At 31.7% G+C, this 21,208-nt stretch overlaps 1 protein-coding gene across 1 annotated transcript; it reads right to left on the bottom strand.

The window, feature by feature from the left end:
• Positions 1 to 11,990: 11,990 nt before the first annotated feature.
• Positions 11,991 to 16,409, bottom strand: LOC105340230 (IgGFc-binding protein-like). Its single transcript, XM_066067168.1, has 5 exons — positions 16,298 to 16,409; positions 16,077 to 16,136; positions 14,982 to 15,126; positions 14,822 to 14,893; positions 11,991 to 14,369 (listed from the first exon to the last, which is right to left on the bottom strand). The coding sequence occupies exons 1-5, from the start codon at positions 16,328 to 16,330 to the stop codon at positions 13,129 to 13,131; spliced, it is 1,551 nt and encodes a 516-aa protein (XP_065923240.1). The 5' UTR covers positions 16,331 to 16,409; the 3' UTR covers positions 11,991 to 13,128.
• Between the last annotated feature and the right edge of the window lie 4,799 nt (positions 16,410 to 21,208).

The raw sequence follows: 21,208 nt of genomic DNA, 5'->3' as shown, positions 1-21,208 counted from the left end.
ATTCTATAAAGTTTACCTATATTCATTGTACATGTGTAAGACCCATTGTTTACTCATTTTAGTAATTTGTTTTAACTTGTCTTTGATTAAATGATTTTTAACACTTTCCCCGTACCACCCTTCCCCAATTCAGCAAATGCTATCAATGTTCTTTTGTTTAACTTCCTAATGACTGGGTATTACATGGGTAAATCCATCGTTTACATTCATATCTTTATTCACATGTTTATCAAAGAACAAGGGTTATTCAGAAATTATTGAGACAACACGAATATGTCCCTTTTTAAGTGACGAATCAGGAAGAAAATTAGCAAAAACATTAAAGAAACCACAATAGATAATAAAACAAAGTAAAATGAAAAATTAATATTTTGTTTACAAAGGTAAATAAATAAATTCATGGTCGGGGTATCAGTTGCAGGCAAAAACTCGAAGAATAAGAAAACATTTTCTTTCTAAGTGTCCGTAGATTTAAAGTTCATGAGAGAGAAAAAAAAATTAATATAATTATGTTCCTTTTTTATTATATTTATCGTTACTACCTTTTAATCAAATTTCACCAGTGTTTGAGTTAGAATACGAATATGGCATAGATATATTAACTAAACAATAGAGATCTGACAGCAACAGTACATGCATATTGAATTTTGACCTCAAGGCGGCGTAGCGAATATAAACCAAATTGGTGGCAATCTCGGAAAAATACCTAAAACTATACGATGGCACGGAAAAAAGAGAGTCAGTTTATTGTCCTTTTTTCACTGATTGGTTAACTAGAACTGAGAGAAAAGGACTAATTTAAAATATCAACTATTTTTTACACACTAAGCGATGTCAACAGATGAAAAATATGTACATGAAATGTCTGAAGTTTTATTTCACAGTAATTATGACTCTCGGTTAGAAATAATTCGATTTTTTTTTTCACGAAAATCGAGAATGGAGTGAATATGAAACATTTCACCTCTTGAAATGAAACAAACGATGGCAAATGATAAACAAATTCTGATTTCCGTTCCTTTGTAAAGTGTTTAAAACATAGAAGCAATGAGAAGCGTTATAATAACATTGTGATAAGTTTGCAGTTGGCCAGATCACTGGGCGAAGGCAATTCGGTTCAGGAATGCCTTAATCATGCCATGGACAGGAAACTTTTCACATTGATAAACACTATCCTGATGTACGTTTTTGTAATATATCAAGGTTTTATATTCCCCCCCATGGATATAAGGGTAAATGTCTCAATAATTTGCGAACAACCCTCGTACAACAGTTTACTTTTGACCTTTTGATTATTTCGATGTGGTTCACTGACCCCGGCATTACGTAATGCAAATAACGATAATATTAAAATTTATATCGACACCTAGAATTATAATAATCTGCTTATTAGGACATAACCTGAAATTCCATGCATTGTCTGATTAACAAGATGTGTAGAAAGCAATCGCATTTGTACATATCGAGTACGTTTATCTTTTATATTTGGACTGATATACTACATGTATTATATGATTTTATTTAAGCTTTTGAACAAGAATCAACCTTTTGTACGATGCATTTACTACTTTTGTTATTTCATGTGCAAATTCAATGCACAGTGACCCGTTTCTTGTAAAAAGTTTGTATAATGAAGTGTACCGTACTGTGCTACCAGCTGAAGGATAATACAATTTTTTGCGTTTGCCCATTACAAATGTAGTAAGATCTTGTGCATAACTCATTTATTCCACTGATTTGTAACCATTCAGTTTGATAAGTCATACTGGAAGCAGAGGATTTTCTTAAGTGTATTAGTCATGTTTAGTTCATCTTGTGCAGAAAGTACTAGAAAATTCGTACGTTTAGTCAACTGTTACTCCAGCATACGTCAATCCAAAGCGTTCACTCTTCAATGAAGATGCTGTGAGTTCTTCCTTCACAAGACCCTATTGATCTAACGTTGTACGTAATGTTACCACATTTTATTTTTCAAAGACTACATTGCCCTTGCTTATAATCGTGCTATTTATATGGAATTCATCTTTCAAAGAATTCTTAATCATTATAGACGCATATAATGGTCACATCCACCTGATTCGACTTTTCAAATAGTTATCGAGGTAATTATTGAGTACTGGCACATGTACGACAGTCATATATAAGCCACCTAACGATGAACTTTTGAAATGTAAACCGAAGGTTGTATTAAGGTGTCTTTGATTCAATAGAGTATGTCTGACTACTGAATATTTTGGTGTCAAAAGATTCAAATTCGTGCCAACATCGAGTTTGAGTTACAGTTCCGACAATGTAGGTAATGTTCGCGTGATGCAAATAAGAGTGTCTTTGTCATCCAAACTCGGCGATAAAATAGCTGTACTATCAAAGCTGTCAGTTGACGGTAACTGTTCGATAAAATATCACAGCCACCATTATAATCAAGCTTGAAGATTGAATGACGTTTCTGTTAAACACGAAATGTGATCAGTTTGATTTTTATCAAAACTCCAAAGCTGCAAACTCAATGCATCAACTTTAAAATATGTGTTCATTTCAATATTTGGAGACAGGTTACGTTTTATTTCGAAAGTCACTGTCACGGCTGTAATTTTTTTTAATAACCTACACTGCAAACTGACTTTTGAAACCGTAAACTGGCTCTGTCGAGATTACAACACCTGACCAATATTCTATTACGATCCTTATGAGCACCTACTCTTATACAAAATATTGTTTAAACTAAATATTTGGTCCTTAATACAGATGTTCTTATTAACCATGTCCTAAAACATCATTTTTTTCAAAAATTACAAGGCAACAAAGGGTTGCCTGTTATTCAAAATGACCGCCACCATTGTTGACAAATAGTTAAATCGACATTCTGAATTGGTTTTGGATTGTTTATATGAATTTAATCCTAATCAAGAGTCAAAGTCGTACTATACCATTTTCCAGGGACAGTAAAGGTTTCATGATGGTAGTAATTTTTTTTTAACAATATCATTCTGCTATTTTAACACTTTCCATTTCTAAGACTAGTCGTTAAGGCCAAATGGTATGATATGCTAGTTTTTCCATTCGATGTACATGTAAAAGATCCATTGTTTACTTCATTTAACAATCAACTTTAACTTGTCTTTGGTAATTGCTAAAATGCTTTAAAATAGCTTCACCGTAACCGTCTGTCCCTCATTTAGCAGATACTCTCAATACTTTTACATCCCAAATTGACTGGGACTTTAATGTTTTTATCTATCCTAAACATTCATATCTGACATATGTTTATCAAAGTACAAAGAGTTTCACATTCAACATATTGTTTATTTTGAAGTGTTTCACTAACCCTGGCATGATGTAATGCTGATACTGGAAAATTATAATTCATATCAACATCTACATTTCTAATAAACAAATTACTGAAACTTTAGATATAAGTTCTTGCCTAGTCCCATTGTATCGCGTCAAGAGTATACGGTAATCATTTAAGTTCAGATCATTTTATATCGAAACAGTAAAATGCACATGGAATTGCGGCTTGCGGCGGTTGTAGTTTTTCCTCTGTATGTTAAATTGCTTGCCCTAGCAAGCAATCACGTTTACATATCAACTACGTTTGTCTTGTGAATTTGACGAAATACATTTTTTGTATAAACGTAAACGTGACTACCGGCTAAATTTTTGTGTCTGGCAGTTGAGAATATGTTCAACGATATGGCCGACACTTTAAATGCTAATATCAATTTTTAGTTGTGATTTCAAAGCGTTTGCTAGGAAATGACAAATAAATTTATTTTGAAGATTTAAAAAATATACAGGTTTATATATTGATTTCGATATCTTATGTTGCTGAAAAAAGTGACCTTGAAATATTTGTCCTCCACTTAAATGCGTCCTCTGCAGATGTTATCACCAACTAGGTAATTTCCGCTTTCTTATACATAAACAAATTGCCATTGACATGTCAATAATTTGATTATAATAGTAAGGATATATATTTTTTTGTTTTTTTTGTTTTGTGATATTGATATGTACAGTATTGAGGTCAGTGAAGGAAGCATCTGCACAATTAAGCGTCTTACTAAGACTGTAACATCAAAGTTTGTAAACTATTATGTTTTGATTTCAACCAAGCACCTGGCATTTTTTCCTTTCTTAAAATTAAAACAGTAAAATTTGGTATAACATGACAGACACCTCGGGGAATTATCACGTGATATGCATCAATAAAAATAAAATAGAAGAAAACAACTCAACATAATAATGAACATATCGATTAAAACACAACATATTTTTTAATTAAAAAGCTTAGGTAATAAGTTTTTTTCCGTCAAATGGTTTTTACTTAAGTTCTAATTAAACATTCTGTCTTTCGGCTTTTTGTACAGAGGACGGTATGTTGCACCAAAGCAATACAGAAAATCTTATTCTAGCAGCACTTAAAATTATGTACTTACATGAAATAACGTTCAACTCTTGATACGTTTTCAATGTGACATTCAAAATGAATTGTCGTTTAGTCAGATTGTTTTCTATGTCGGGAACGATAGAAAATAGCTTAGCCGGAAATAAGCTGAATACACAACTTTCAGTAAATATACAATTGAAATTAAAAATAAACCAAATAACATAATAACAAAAACCCAAATAGCATATCTATGAGAATTCTTAAGAAACCTTAAAATTCGTAGAATTTTTTTTTTATATTTTGATTTGTTTTCAATGCTTTCCAATTTAGTTCACAGGCATTCAACTTCCAGCCATGACGTCATATGTGTGTGTAAATCTACGCTACCTAGTAACAGAGTTTGTGATCTTTTTTTATTTGTTTGTTTTTTGTTAGTATGTCGTATCTAAAACGTTTTATCCATAAGTTAATAATTGGTGTGTATTTCTCTAGAACGTGAATGCTTTGAAACATCCCTTAGACCAAGTGTTGGTAGAGTAAGACATGCATTTGTGTGAAAGAAATGTTGTTTATGATTATTTATTCAAACATATGTCGTTGTCTTTCACAGGTATTCCATCCACCTGTTGATACAGATATTAAGACACATTGCCTTCGTAGCATCCGACATTCAACCTTTCAATTATGGAGTTTACTGAGTGAGGCTGTCTTCATGTGTGCCTCGAGTCTCCTATACCCTACTGTGTATTTACAAACAGGACCTGCACCAGGACATGGACCGTAATCAGTTACTTTGTATTACAGAATATGTACTCTGTTAAAGATGTCAATATTCGAGATCAAATAATTATAAAAAAACAAAAACAAAAACAGTCCAAGGTTATTAATTTCAAACAATTTTTCGCTCAAAATCTCCGACACAAATGACCCCGACTTTAAAAAAATAAAGGTCTGCGAACGATAGCATTGTCTAGCCGCCTAACTAAAAGTCAGTTTTTGAAAGTTGTCTAATTAAAGTATTTTTTTTATAATAATGTAAACATTTATGTATATTTTCATTTAATATAAATGATTTGGTCAAACAAAGAGAGATAACTTTGTATTTTGGGTTTAAATAGTTCATTTCATAATAGAAAATAACGGAAAACGGAAATGAGTTTTAAAACACATTCCCCCCCCCCCCCCCCCCCTCGAAACAAAAATTCCTTTTGAGGGGTTTTAATAATTGTTATTTAGCATATTTTTACCAAAGGGTTTGTTGTTTCACGAGGGGGTAACATATGTCTACAGACCGCAATTTATTCCAAAAAAAGAATTTTGCTTTGTAAATTTTTGAAAACTAATTAACAGATATGAATTAATATGCAATTCTACTTTAATATATATCGTAAATATGTTATTATTAAGTTGTTATTCACAACTTGGCCACTAAATAATATTTTCCTCTCTCATAGAGATTGATTTCAATGAAAAAAAAAATCTAGAGCCCGTGTTAGCAAAACTTTTGTTTAAAAATGGATAATTTGAATACAAATTTTATTTTGATATAAATTGATTAGGATTTGATTATACTTTTTAGTAGAAAACTTAGTTTTTGAATATCTGACAGGAATTCCGAAATTTTTGGATGTAAAATGTAGGCGGAAAACAGGCGTTAGCGTTCGCAGTTCTTCAACGTCTAAACTGTTTTTTTTAATGGAGAAAATATAGATAATATTAGATTTATGAGAAAACAAAATAAAGATTGTGTCATACAGTTCGGCTAAGAAATCACTTATCCCTTATTGAACCCATTACTTTTACTTTAAGTATCATTGTAAATATCACGCTCTATATCTATCAAATCACTGAACCTTCTACCCGCTAGTCCTTGTTGCATTAGTTTGGAAACAACAGTCCAGAGAGAAGGACAAATTCTATATTTCTATTGTATTAGTTCAGATGACTCCTGATTGTTGTGGTAATACTTTTCTACTATGAGGTTTTTATTTTTTAGTCATTTAATTTTGTATGTTCTGAAATATGAAAAAAGGATACATTCATTGATTAGTTTTTAGTTGTATGCATATCTTTCATTTGTGATTAGGGTTAAACTTAAAGCATATCATTTTGCTCATTTCAATTTTTCCTGAGAATAGTGTTATGCAACATTGCATTTGCGTATAATTTACGTGAACAATGTATGTTAGAATATATGTTTTTGCAGTTTGTCGTATCTAAAACTGTGTTTATTTGTAAGTAAGCAATGACGTGTATTTGCCTCTTTACCTGGATTTATGCCTTAGACTAAGGTAATACAGCACGTTTTTTATATATATATAATTCACTATAGCCATGGGGTGTGTCTCTGGAACTCACTAGTTAGAAATTCCCATTTCCCATTTAGCACCAGCCTCAGTTGCCATTTAGCATCAATAGCTTCAATTCACTCCTTTTTGAGGACAATCATCAATTTCTGAGGAAAATTACTACTCAGAATGTGTAAAATTTTCTACATAACTGGTATTATTGAGTATTCGTTCATTTCATTCAAGACTGTTGAGCTTTTTAGACGTCTTCCAGCTAAATCCCGGCAAAGGGTTGACATTCCGCACTGTGTACATGTTGCACCATCACATGTCAGACATTTACTAAGGTAAAGCTTACTATTTCCCATCCACCTACCTTTCATGTCATTTTACCTCCCGTCTGTAACTTAAAATTTCATTGTGCAAAGACAACACAACCGTCAAAGCCGCTACTTTCACATTTAACTTCTGATTATCAGGTACTGTACCACCAACGCAGATCCCCTATTTTCTGTTCATCCCCGCAGTCCAAATTGCAACGCGGTTTAAAACATGTGTCTCAGGTAAAACCGCGTACCCCCGCGGTAGAGTTGTCCGGCAAATTCACATTGCTGCGGTCTTGACGATAAATTGCAGGTGAACAAACGTATTGGACTGAAACGCGAGTTATCTCCCTCGACTGAAAAAAATTATTTAAAGCTACACGACACTACACCTATATATCATTTTAATTAATGGGACTCTAGAATAACATACGGAACATTTTGAAAATGTTAAATCTATGGTTGTATTTAAAACCGTTATCCAACGCTCTTTAAAGGACATATCCCATGTTTTTTTAATTATCAGAATTTTTCAAAAGAAATCATTCTATACTCATTAAAATGTTGTTTATAGTCGTTTATTTAAAATAATCTGGCTAATTCGCTAGTTTGAAAGCTATGAAATTCAAATGTCGCGATATGCATATTTTCTCTCTCGATCTACCGGCCATTATGTATGAGGTCATATGCGACCTCGAGCGAGAAGGTGCTGTTTGACATCTTTTTAATTGGATTAGATTTAGACCACAATTAAACTAATTATCACCTATAAAATTGCCGATATCGTGAAATGATGGTGTTTTGAGTCTCATATAGATAAATACGGACATGTGATCTTACAGAGAAACAACTATTCAGAAAAGCAATTTTTTCTGCTTTATATATTTATACAGGGTGATATGAAGTAAAGAACCTTCGAAAGTTGTGACCACTCACGAACGAAGAAACAAACTTCGATTTTAGATTTTAGATTTTGATATAATAAACACGTTACCGATGTTTATTGAGCTAATATCAATACTTATTAAGTTGTGTTTACCATGTTTACACGTCGACCAATCTGATTATTTTTGCAGACTTCATCGTCACTTCATCGGTTATAACATCGATTTTTATCCGTACTGGTGGCTTAAACATGTACGACTGAACAGTAACATTCTTTTATTTTAGTTAACGTCGAAAAAACCAACATTGATGGTAAATAAATGTCAAAACTCTAAGGAAAATAGTGCTTATCATACCATTTGTTTACAAGTAGATGTTCGATGAAGGTTCGCTCTTGATACCATAGTTGAAAAGGTCGAAAGACTTAAAGACATTGTTTAAATGGAAGTAACTAACATATATTCAAATTGAATTCACGGATGTAAAGATTTTTCAAACAGTTTTCAGGAAAATGTTTTATATTTCATATTTACAATGTGGGACATACTGCACAGACCGGAAGAGGTTCTGAAAATAAGATTCTGAACAATAAGGAATCTGAAGGGACCAAAGCTGAAAACATCCATTATGCTGTTACTTTTTTATTGTTCATCCAATTTCCAGTATTTTCAGTTAATAGTTAAGAAAAGAGTACAATTTTAAAATTATGGTCCGAGGAGCCACTTTTAGATTACATGTATCATTATGACATGTATCACAAAAGCTAATGTCCATAAATGGATGATCTCAACTTCGCACAGTGTCAAGCTTTTTCCGTAAAGTCTGTTGTTTGTTGTGTTCAGATATTTCGAATCGGTGTTTGTATAAAGTGGTTATTTGTCCTGTCCATCGGTTACATGTTTTAAAAACTACGAAACCTGGAAACAATACTGCCATCTACTATATAAGGAATGTACATAACATACTTAAATCTCTAAATACACAGCATTTGCAAACAGAAAGGAAGAAAAAAAACTGAGGAGTATCGCAATTCTAATTTTCTGGTAGAATACTTGAGTATCTAAAAGTGACAAATTTTGAACATGATAGTTATACATGAACAAGCCATTTTACCTGAAAAAAGGGGGATCGTGGTACTTGAAGTAAGTCTGGGTAAAACAAAAACATATCTCTTATAAACTAAAATGATAATTGCATTCAAGGCCGTGAAATGGTCTTATTAACAAAGAAATTGGATTTACAGTAAAAAGTGAGGGGACGGTAACATTGTCTTCTTTTTACTGTCCATTACTGAGAAAGAAATCCTTACAACAATAGTTTACAATAAAGAATACTAGAAACTGTTATATCTTGTATCTATGGGATTTGGAACGGATAATTAGAGGATCACCTACTAGCTAAAGTTTATTTCAATTAAATGTAGGTCCCAAATGACCTATCTTTCCAAAACCCCAAACCAAAGTACAAGTAATCCCGATATTTTTCACAAACTTGCTTAAAATGTGACAAAAGTGTGGACCCATTTTAGTCTAGAATTTACTCTTAAATCAAAATGATCTTCAATTTGACTCCTTATAAGGATTTTACATGTAAGGACCTGAAAATGATAACTTTGTTATAGTTCAAAAAATTTAATTTCAGGAGTTACCCCGCTTTGCACAATGATCGATAATAACTAGAGCTATAATCATACGAAGTTTCTTAAATGATAAATGAGTCCTTTCTTAAATATCCTTTTTAAAAGAATTTCTTCAAAAAAAAAAATAAAAGATATATTTGAATATAAAGTTCTGAAGGTATATTTCTTTGGACATTTAAAGATCTTACAAGTTCATAGATGGGAATTTATTAATTAATAACATATGTTCTCGTTTTAAATAATACACGATCTTTGAGAAACAAAAAAGTGGGGCTTAAAGGGCTGTTGAAAAGCCCTTCCTATTTGTTAAAAACAAAAACAGTTCTAGTTGGTTTAATGTTACAACCCTATGATTGTACACATTTAACTAACGGCTACTTTTAAAAAAAAATGAATATACATTTTTATTTTCAAATGAAAATAACCAGAAACAAATTACGTGCAACACCAGTGCAGTTACACTTCTCGGAAAAAAAATGTTCAAATACCCAAGTAAGTTAGAATTAAACAGACTACAAAATTATTCTTCAGATTGTTCTGAAAAGATATGTAAAGTACGCTATGCATTTAAATAAAAAGAAATAGACAATTTAAGATCATGAACTTGCATTATATTAACTGATTTATTCTCAGTTATTGCCTTGATATTAAACAAACGAACAAAACCCATTGGCAATCACCTCGGGGATAGACCATAAACATGGGACAAAGACTTAGTACAGTTCCACGACAGTTCAATAACTCTGATAAAAATATATTTTATTTATTACCTGGTGTGAAACTTTATCAGAATCATTACAGGTACTTTACGATGATTTATGATTGTTTACAAAACACCTAAAGCTAACGTTATCATCTTTTTATTATATTTAATCCTTCTCAACTCCACTTGATGACCATGAGAGGCATTATATGATTGATTTAAATCGAAAACAAACAGGTAAGCAAGGTATAGTAATCACTTACCTAAATGTTTGGTTCTTTTTACCTATTTTTAACCTATTTGTTTTAAATACTTATTAAAAGATATACACAGCAAACATGTTTATCATAAAACCAATGATTATAATATGGGTTTTGGATAATAGCATGGAGATGGTACAGGCTTCACTAACAATTACTTTTCTAAAGCTATTGCGTCTTATGAAAATAATAGAAACTTGGTGCACCAATATAGTTGCATTTCTAGTTATCATAAAAATCACAGTTGTTCGCATCCGGCTATGTGGAATTTAAATAAACAACAATTTGCTATTTAACCTGGCCCGTGATCTTAAACGTTATAATACCATACCCCAAACATACCATCCAATAACATTAACGCGGATCCCATATTTAACTGCGCCCCCCGACCCCCCCCCCCCCTCCTTGCGGTTAAGTAATCCTTTCCGCGTTACACAATCGCGGTTAATTCATCACGTTTGACGCTTCAACCATGCTTAAACCGCAGCGATGTGACCTTCCATTGAACAAGGTGATCGGAGATTTTTACCTGTACGCTATTAGACAATAAGACGGCCAACTTACATTAAGAGTCACTCTTTACCGGCCATGTTTGATGTATTGCTTCATTTCACATATATAATGATTGCGTCTTAAATGCATGTTTTTAAAACTCTCATCTAATTATTATAGAGAAATGTTAATATAAGAATCATCTGAACACGTAAAAATTTCCATGTAACTTTGGGAAATGGTATTATTTCAAAGACATTTTAATTATGTTCTTAATATAATCTTCATGTATAGTAAGATAAAAAGTAAAAAGAAAATACCGATTTATTAAATATTTGAAACATTTTCGATTCCATATGAATTTTTAGCAGGTTTTACGGCACAGTCTTTTGATGCTCAAGAAAGTTAACCTAGTCTCTTACAAGCACAGGTATAAACTGAAAATTTTAAATTCTTCATAATATTGATATAATTTTATGTGTGGTGAATATGAAGCTACGACACGTCTGTTGTATCAGTTGCGATTAACGTTTTTTTGCAACTCCCCCTCCCAACCCTATCATCAACGTTTCAGCACTGTCAAAGTAAACTGTATTTTGCTATAGCCACAATTGCTTTACACTAACGTGTAAAACCATCACAAAAACAGGAGGAAATCAATCTACGCTTGAACGCACAGAATACACAGGTATGATACCGGTGATTAGTCCCTGCAACAAGGGATCGTAAGGAATTCATAATACATCAAACGATTTTACTAACAGTAACAAATGCAATTAACAACTGTTTCATTTTACTACGTTTCTATGCTATAAAAAAATATTTAAAATGTTTCATTCTGCAGAAAATCAACGGATTAAAACCATCAATTAAGCTAAAGAAGAGAGAAAGAGAGAACAATTGTTTTTTTTAATTTTAATTAGTATACAAATTAAACTTCACAAACAGTATATCAGTCTTTAAATCAAACATTACAAACACTGAAGAATACTTTATTGTTAGGCATACTCCTTTTCTATTTCCTTAAAACCAAACATCACAAACACTGTATAATACTTCATTGTTAAGCATACCTCCTTTCTCTTTGCTTGAAATCAAACATCACAAACAGTGTGAAATACTTCATTGTAACGCCTACTTCTTTTCTCTTTACTTGAAATCAAACATAAGAAACAGTGGATAATACTTCATTGTTAGGCAATCTTCTTTTATCTTTAGTTAAAATCAAACATCACAAACAGTGTAGAATACTTTATTGTTATGCATACTTTTCTTCACTTGAAATAAAGACTTGTAGAAAGAAACTTTTTTCCCTTTTCTTGGAAGGAACACGTGGTGCACCTCGCGCGTTGTTTGAGTGACCGGGGTAACACGTGGACTCAGACTTTGATACTATCTTTACATAAAAGACAGGTTTGGGGTAGGAATAAAAATTCATTCGGGTAATTTAGAATTATTTAATATTGATGATGATCAAAGATAGTTAATTTCAACCTTTTTTTCTTTAATTTTCTTGACAGAGCAATGCGTTTAAAGATGTATAATGAAACATTTCATCACTTTATGATAACGTCTTCATGATATTTAACCCCCCCCCCCAAAAAATAAATAAATAAATAAATAAAGATTATGTAATAGTGACAAGACTTTCATTGATCAAAACGCGCTAGATGGGTTATCTCTTTATCTGTCCATCTGGGTTATGACATCCAAAATTAAAAATCCAAGGCTTAAATTTATATTGTATTCTAGCAACTTACAATTTGAAAGAAATCAAATCTTTTTTTTTTAAATAGTTCATTATACATTATCGATCGACAGGCAAACCAAGCGGTACATGACAGTTTTTAAATGACACCATGGAATTGATTTGTAATAAATTAGCAAAAATAAATGGTTTTTTTTAATGATCATATACTTCTATAATTCTGGTGTACTGCAATTGTAGTGATTGTTACATGTACGTTGTAGCGTGATGAATCATAAGTATTACCTAATATTACCTAACAAAAGCGGCTCACTGTACAAGAAGGAAAGAAAGACAACTATTGTTCTTTTTCCAACACATATGTAAAGACAATTCAAAAAACTATAAGTTCTGAGTTAATATATCGGGCATACAACGAATTTATGAATATTATGATAAAACTTTCAAAGAAGCATCGAGTTGCCCGAAAATCCGTAAGCTTCGTATTCGGTTACTCCGGCAAACATCAAACCGAAACGTTCTCCATTCACCGTGGATGCCGTAAGCTCACCTTCCGGAACACGTATTGATCTAACGTTGTAGGTATCCTTACCAGCGGAGACATCTTCTTCAAAAACTATATCGCCAGTGTTTATAAGCGCGCCGTTGATGCGTAAGGATTCTTTTTCGGAACTCTCAATCATTATAGACACATAGTTATGGTCATATCCAGCAGGTACGACTATTTTATAGTAATCGAGGTATTGCTTTAGTCCTGGTACGATTGTCATAGATGGGTCACCCAAGGTGGAACTTGTTGATTGTAAACCAAACGCTGTAACTAAAATAGGTGTCGCTGATTTGATAAAACATGTCTGACTGCTGGATATTTTAGTGTCAAAAGAATCAGATTTGTACAAAGATAAAGCTCGAGTAACACTACCGATCATGTAGGAAATGTTTGCGTTTTCTATTGCTGTAATACGTATAAGTGTGTCCCTGTCATTCATATTCGGAGGTACGATATATGTATCGTCAACACTGTCAGTTGGCGGTAACTGTTCAATCAGATGATCACAAGCGCCGATACCTTCAAGCTGGTTGCAGTCATTACCTGAAAATGCTGCGATAGGAACAGATGATTCAATGATTGTTCCTGTTAAATCCGTACTGTGTTCAATCTGATACGTTTCAAAGCGTTCGAGCGTAAAGTTAAACACGTCACCGTTGTAAAATGTGCTGCCTCCAATGTTCAAAGGCAAATTGTGTTTCATCTTGAAAGTAACTGAAATAATCGTGTTATCCTCAATTGCAGACAATGCAAGCTGACTGTACGTAGAACTGACTGGTTCTGATGATGTAACGATATACTTGGTCGATAATTTATGCAGTGGTATATGCGTAGTGCTCCCGACAGATGCAGAACCATCATCGTGACTGATGACGAAAACATCACTTGACGTCTCAATCAAAACTGACTTAACTTCTTTTTGAAAGCTTTGGAGTTCCAACGCAGGTGGAAGAACTATATGCTTACTGGATGATATATTAACACTTCTGTCAATTTGGGCCTTTATTGACGGGGCAAGATGTGGAGATGTTGTCATGTTCATTTGTACACCATTTTCTGATGTAACGTACACATTCTTTGTTGAAACAATGCTATTTTTCATAAATATAACAATAAACCCTTTTCCTCTGCTTCCTACGAAATAAAATACAAAGAAGTTAGAATAGAAATACCCCATTCCATTTTTAATTCACATTTTGGCTTCTAATTATGACAACAAGAATGCATATAACTATGTCATTTAGGTATATACACGTTAATCCACCTTATCATGGTTACACGTGTGTAGAAATTTATTTCGGAGACGTAAAATCTTCATCCTTTTTCAATATGATTTTTGAGAAAATGTTAAGAAAAAAATCAATAACGACACTTTTAAATCCTTAATGATACATTTATATAACTGCTTAGGGTTGTTAAACTGATAAAGCATTCATCAAGGGCTACACAAATGTTTTTACATTATATTTTAAAGAGAAAAAAAGTTAGTCTAACATGCATTAAGTAGTTATAAACCAATTGTTATTCTATAAGTAACAATAACTGAGCATTATTTAGAAAAAAAGTGTATAGCGTTGAGTTTTTACCAATGGTAATATTTTGTCCAGATATTGGATTAGGTGTTGTAGGTATCTGCAAGTCAACAGTTGGATCTGGCGCTGTACAAAAAAAAATGGCTTAACAATTAGAACAGTTCAACTAACTGGCTTTCATATTGTTCAGCGGGGTCTTTCATGTTGTGCATACCTGTTTCGTTCGTTTTAAGAAGGAATGCCGCAGCAAGGGCAACTGCAGAAACGAGCAAAAGACCAAGCATCAGAGCAACCGGCCATCTTCTCCGCTTTGAGTTTTCGACCTCTGGGATGATGACAATGTCTGATTTAATGATATACTGAAACCAAAACAGAATATCATGTTTACATTGTTGCTGTAAGCATTCTATATGTAATGAATTAAAACTGGTCTGGCGGCAAGCACGATTTATAATAAGATGGAATGAATAATTTATCAGAGTATTATAATTCATGTTCGAATGTGTTTTAAATTTTAAGACGTGTTGGTTCTCACAGCAGTGAACATTATTGACTGTATTTTACTAAAGTAATATACACGTTTTATGCGCAGTCATTTTACGGTCAGTTCTGTATCCAAATGTTATCAATTGGCGTGCAACAAAAAGCAACTACATTTTAACTTTACTTATGAAAATTTTAACATGTAACTGCTACATATAACATAAGTTGTTTACTTTAAATGCGGTATGGTTAGTTGCAATTCAGTACTAATGTATTGTATAAACACAGTTCATAAAGTCACATTTATTGATAAAATAATTGTTTATCGTTTCAAGAATTTTACAATATATTTCGCCTTACGTGATTTGTAACTTCCAATTCAATTTAAGGACTGATATTTACCTGTTTAATATGACCTTTTAAAATTGATATTTGGGGTTGGATATTAAACATACAGCATAAAATAAAATACAAAAAGATACTTATGATATACTTAATGCGTATTTCATATTGTTTAAATTCAACTAGCACAATTCCTTTAAACAGTGAGCAAAGCCTTATCGACAAAGAAATTTGGAAAAAAAAAACAAATAAACGATCATTGATTTGGTCCCTGCATTATACAATTGTTTGGGTGATGATCTTAAAATAAAAAAAAAAAAATGATATACCTGATACGGTGGTATCAAATCTAAACGTAACATTAAATTGAAAGTGTTTGTTGAAACAACAAACTCAAATATGTGCTTTGGTTTAACGTTCGTAATACAATTATCTGAAAACAACTTATTTACGGAACATATATATTATAGTTATACTTATATACCTTAACGTTCTTTGGAGTTGATGACTTCTTTACTGGCAATTCATACAGAAATTCACTGTTCTAGAAATAATTGATAACACATTTTTTTTAATAATCCGTGTAAACGGTTTTTCGCTTTATTCATTGTCTTTATAACAACAATCTTATTATTGATAATGGCAAAAGTGATAAAATAATATTTAGGTTTAATGATCATGATAAATAAAAACACACACACTTACAGCTCTATTTTTGAAAATTGACCCGAGTCCCATTCTTTGTTTTCAATATACACTGTACGTATTTGTAAAAACAAGGCAAAAATACAACCCTGTCAAATATCACAGCCCAAAATATGAACTATAGTTCGATATATGTAAGGGAAAGATAACGCAGCGTCTTTTTTATACTTGACATATCAGGAAGCATTCCTAATTGGTCATTTATTTTTAGCAGCCAGTTAAGTTGAACCAACATTTGAATGATATATTGATTTTAACTACTGGCGTTGATGTTGCTCGTTTAAATACAATTGTTTCTATTAGTTTCTTTTAATGAGGCGATTTATGCAAAGTTTACTTTGTTACATAAGAATTGCTTGATCCAAAAACCTTTGTAATTATTTTTCCTTAGCAGCAGCTTTAAAATTATATATTTTAAACTAAACTACATACAAGTACATTTAAAATGTTATCTACAAAAATAATCCAGTTTATATATTACAGTAAATAAATGATAAAAATAGCATGTTAAAAAAATATGCTGTATTATAATCTGAAAAAAATATGCAATGAATGCTTTTTGTGTAGTTATTTGCCCCCCCCCCCCCTCAAAAAAAAAGAAAAGAAAAAAAAAGGGAAACAAAGCAAACAAACAACACAAAAACAAAAAACTAAACAAATACGAAAACATGAATTTAAAAGACAAACATAAGTAAAGACAAACATTGCAAAAACGAAATAAAATCCATGAATAAAAAAATAACACTAGCTGCAAACCCCAACATAACTGATGAAATTAGAAGGTTCTATCAGATAATAAAACATTATATCATTACTTTGTACCAGAAGATACATTATTATGTAAATACCTTTGATAATCCTACTGCATTTAGAAGATACGTATAGCTTGATTGATTTACAGCAAAACAAATACTAACTAAATACTTTAAAAACGCTTGAATCTCTAAACTTGATATATCTTTCATGGTTGTGTCCTCCCTAAAAATATACGAGTTCCAAAATCGATATCCCCTTTCAGTTAATCCTTATAACCATTTAAAATGCAATGTTTATAAGAGTTTTAAAAATCTCTTCAGTCATCGCATTTAAAGAGAGAAAAAGAGGCGCTTATAGATAAGTTTAGGATAAACAAATAATTTAAAGCTATTAAGCTTTTTTGGCAATATGATTTCATCAAAATGTATAATCGTCACTACAATTTCACTTCAGATGTGTTCATTTACTTTTGAAAACCCCCAAAAAAGTCTTCGATCAATTCACATTTACCTTCTTCGTAAAATTCCAATTTCAAATAGTAAAGCTTTCAAAATCATCCTGTCTGTCGGACATCCCCTTACTCCGCAAACGATTTCTGAATCTGGGAATGGTACACTCTGTATGCAACTACAAGCAACCCTTACACATCAAATTTTGTATACTTTAAAAGAATTTCTCTTGATCAAACAATCATTTGTATATTAGAATTTCCTCATTTCCCATTTAGCACAAATACATTAAAATTACTCCTTATACCCACCAAATTTTGATGAAAATTACTTGTCAAAACAGTTACTTCTTTTGGCTCATTCATTGTCGCCCATATTTTATGATTTTTTAGCTTTGAGGGTTGACATTCCTTAACATTTCATAGTTTAATATGTCATATCCACCTACTTTCGCGTTATTTTAACCCCTATACCTCACAATTTTACCGTGTAAAGTCAACACAATAGTCATGCCGCAAGTTTTGCAATATTGCTTCTGATTCATATGTACTTAACATTAGGGGCCTACATATTACATACAGATTTCAACAAGAAATGTCACTTTAACTGATGATCATCATTAAAATCATTTCATGAATTTTAGCAACACTTATAACCCTTCAAGTACAGCTACTCTCAGTTTAACAAATATATTTACGGGTACTTTATCCTAAATTGTCCTTCGCTACCTTAGGGTTAACTTGTTTGTAATATGGTTCCTTTTTTATTTTTATTTTAACTTCATTTAATAAATGATGACGGTACTGAAAATATAATGATTGCACTTTACGTTGAACTTAAAAGTCAAAAAGCTGACCAAAGGCTGGGGATTTAATTTTTTTTTTACTATTCTAAAAATAATCTGGTTGGTCTCTTTTGATCATTTTTGCAATATATATTATTTTCCTATATGACATTACCTTTTAAATAAAAGACAGACGTAGCAATGCACAAAGCTCATGATTGTTATTCAAAATTGATTCAGTTCGTTTTATATCATAGTATCAACACAATCTATATATAATGTTTACAATCAGTGTATATTTCCCCTTATGTCTGCATTGGAAATCTGCGACGTTCAATTTCCCATGAATACACTTTACTAATTCATGCGCAATAAATTATGCACAACAAAATTTATCGTTTTAAGAATATCAAGTTTTTTTAAACAATCAATACGCCTCGTCAATTTTTAAACGGCAGACATCAAAGCGAAACGTTCTCTTGATACAGTTGATGCCATCAGTTGTTCATCTTCTGTAACAACACGATCTAACGTTTTATGTTACGTTACATGCATCAGTTGATACACTTTCCTCAAAGACAACATTGTCCATATTTATTGTTGTGCTATTTTTCAGAATGAATCTTTTGAAAAATATTTCATCATTATGGCCACATTCAGGATGCATTCTTTTAAAGTCTTTGATGTAGTTAGGATTGCTAAAGTGATAATCATTTAATTTTAGTAGTATATGATGTGCAACAATGATAAATTCAAACCTCACATTGAACTGAGAGTGTCTCATGAAACAGATAACTGAGATATTTACTTTATCGAAAATAAGTTAACTTTCGTAATTCATCTGAAAACATGAAAACGTATTTATAAATCATAGTTATAATTATAAACATTGATATTCTTTGGATATTATGACATATTTAATGGAAGTTCTTATATACTATGCAGATATAATTGATAAACAGTTTTTATAATAATCTACGTAAACATTATTTCACTTTGAACACTGGTCTTTCAAACAATAATGGTAATAAAGATAATGGCAACCATGATAACGGTATATATTAAAAAAAAAACACGTTCAGCTGTTTTTGAAAACCGAATCTAATTCTCATTTTTTTTGCTGTTTTTAATGTTACTACATATATAAATTCAAAAAATACAAATTTAAAATATAATTTTGTGAATTATCCCAACTTTCAGTCCCCCCAAAAATCGATATACATGTGTATGCAATGAAAAGATAACGCTAATTCTTTGTATACTTGACATATCAGGAAGATTGTTTAACTACCAAGTATACCAAGCAATATATCTTTATCAGCCAGTATAATAACACAAAACTCTGCTTGATATATTGACTTTAAACTTCCGAGGCTTGAAGGACAATTGGTTCTTTTAGTTTCGTTTAAAAACCACACCAAACAGAGTTTATCTTATTAGTGCATGCTTTATGTTTAGGGGCGGCCTGGGCTTTAAGTGTCCAATTATTTTCTTTTCTTATACCAGGAAGTACAACTAATTATTTATCTCTTTTCAATTTCAAGGGTTAAATAAAAGGCGTATACATGTAGTTTGATTGATTAATATGAACAATCAAAGATCAAATATGAATAATGAATAAGATAAGTGAAAAATATTTCATGGTTTTAACTTTCAAAAAAACGTACGAGTTCCAAAATCGTTATTTTTTTTTTCATTTCCCAGCTATCTCAATTTATCTCAATTTCCATTTGTATGCAATGTCTAGAAAAGTTTTACATTGCACTTCAACTATTTTGTTAAAAAAAAAAATGAAAAGGTGTTTGGTGATAGGTTTTAAAAAAAACAAATCATAAAAAGCCATCAAGCTTTTTTTCCCTTTCAAATATCGTTTTCGAATGTTTCTACCTTAATAATTCTAAAAATATAAAAAACTAGAGAAACATTGGATCAGAAAGAAAAAGTTGCTTTATATTGATAACCTTCTTGTATTGATTTTCATATCTCTCTCCCTTTTAAGATGGGGTAACGTGACCCTATACTAATTTATTTCAGTCGAAGTCTCAAACAAGAAGCCGCTTGCAGAACACATGAAATGAGTCTACGATTTAGACAACAGTGCAAGAAGCTTTCACGCATTTCAATATTTTTTTTTAACCCCCTCCCCCACCCCCCCCCCCACCCCCTAAAAAAACACATACACACATTTAATTTTCTTTGTCCTCTTTATATTATCCACCTTCAGGCTTCTTGAAAAAAAAAAGAATACCGATCAAATTATTTTTGCTCAGGTTTAATAGTTTTGGCGATTTGTTGGATAAGTTACGTAACTGAATGCACAATGTCCTTGTCAATTCAGTAAGTGGACGAGTTCATTAAAAAGGGTTGAAGGTTCAAACAAAAGTCAAGTTCACCGCGCAGTCTGTCATATTTGTAAATTTGTAAAATTTATGTAAACCATCTACCGAACTTCATGCACGGGCTTAAAATCTGAACGGGGTATACACAGCTGTCTATTATATTAAAAAGTGTGTTCATTCTTTCTCTTTCAAAAACTTCCAGTCTACTTGTAGTGTGGCTGCTGTTCATCTCTCAAAGATTTAGACATAAAAAATAAAAATAAGTTTAAATTTACCTTCCAGTTCATTGAATCTTAAATTTAACTGAGTTCAAATTTTGAACAATGCATTTTAAGAATCAATATATACAATATGTTTTGAGTGATCGATACATCAAACAATATACAATCTTTTAGACTAAAAACAAAGTTAGATGTTTTTGTTCATGTTATTCATCCAGTTTGGAATTTTTACATATTTAGTTTTACTTGTTATAAGACATAACCTTATACTTTACTGCCGTACTTTATAACCTATAAAACCGGTCTCATCCATGAATAAAATAAGTTCTTCATCAATATCTTTATGGATATCAACAGAAACG

Source organism: Magallana gigas, chromosome 1 (assembly GCF_963853765.1).
Source record: "Magallana gigas chromosome 1, xbMagGiga1.1, whole genome shotgun sequence".
Taxonomy (NCBI): Eukaryota; Metazoa; Mollusca; class Bivalvia; order Ostreida; family Ostreidae; genus Magallana; species Magallana gigas.
This window is presented reverse-complemented; position numbering and strand designations above follow the sequence as displayed.

Bases quoted from the DNA above. Each gene is read 5' to 3' on its own strand.
- LOC105340230 (XM_066067168.1), bottom strand. From the start codon at position 16,330: ATGGGACTCGGGTCAATTTTCAAAAATAGAGCT. The intron at 16,137-16,297 runs GTAAGTGTGTGT...AATTATTTCTAG, and splicing joins CAATTTTCAAAAATAGAGCT to AACAGTGAATTTCTGTATGA. The intron at 14,370-14,821 runs GTAAAAACTCAA...TTTATTTCGTAG, and splicing joins TGGACAAAATATTACCATTG to GAAGCAGAGGAAAAGGGTTT.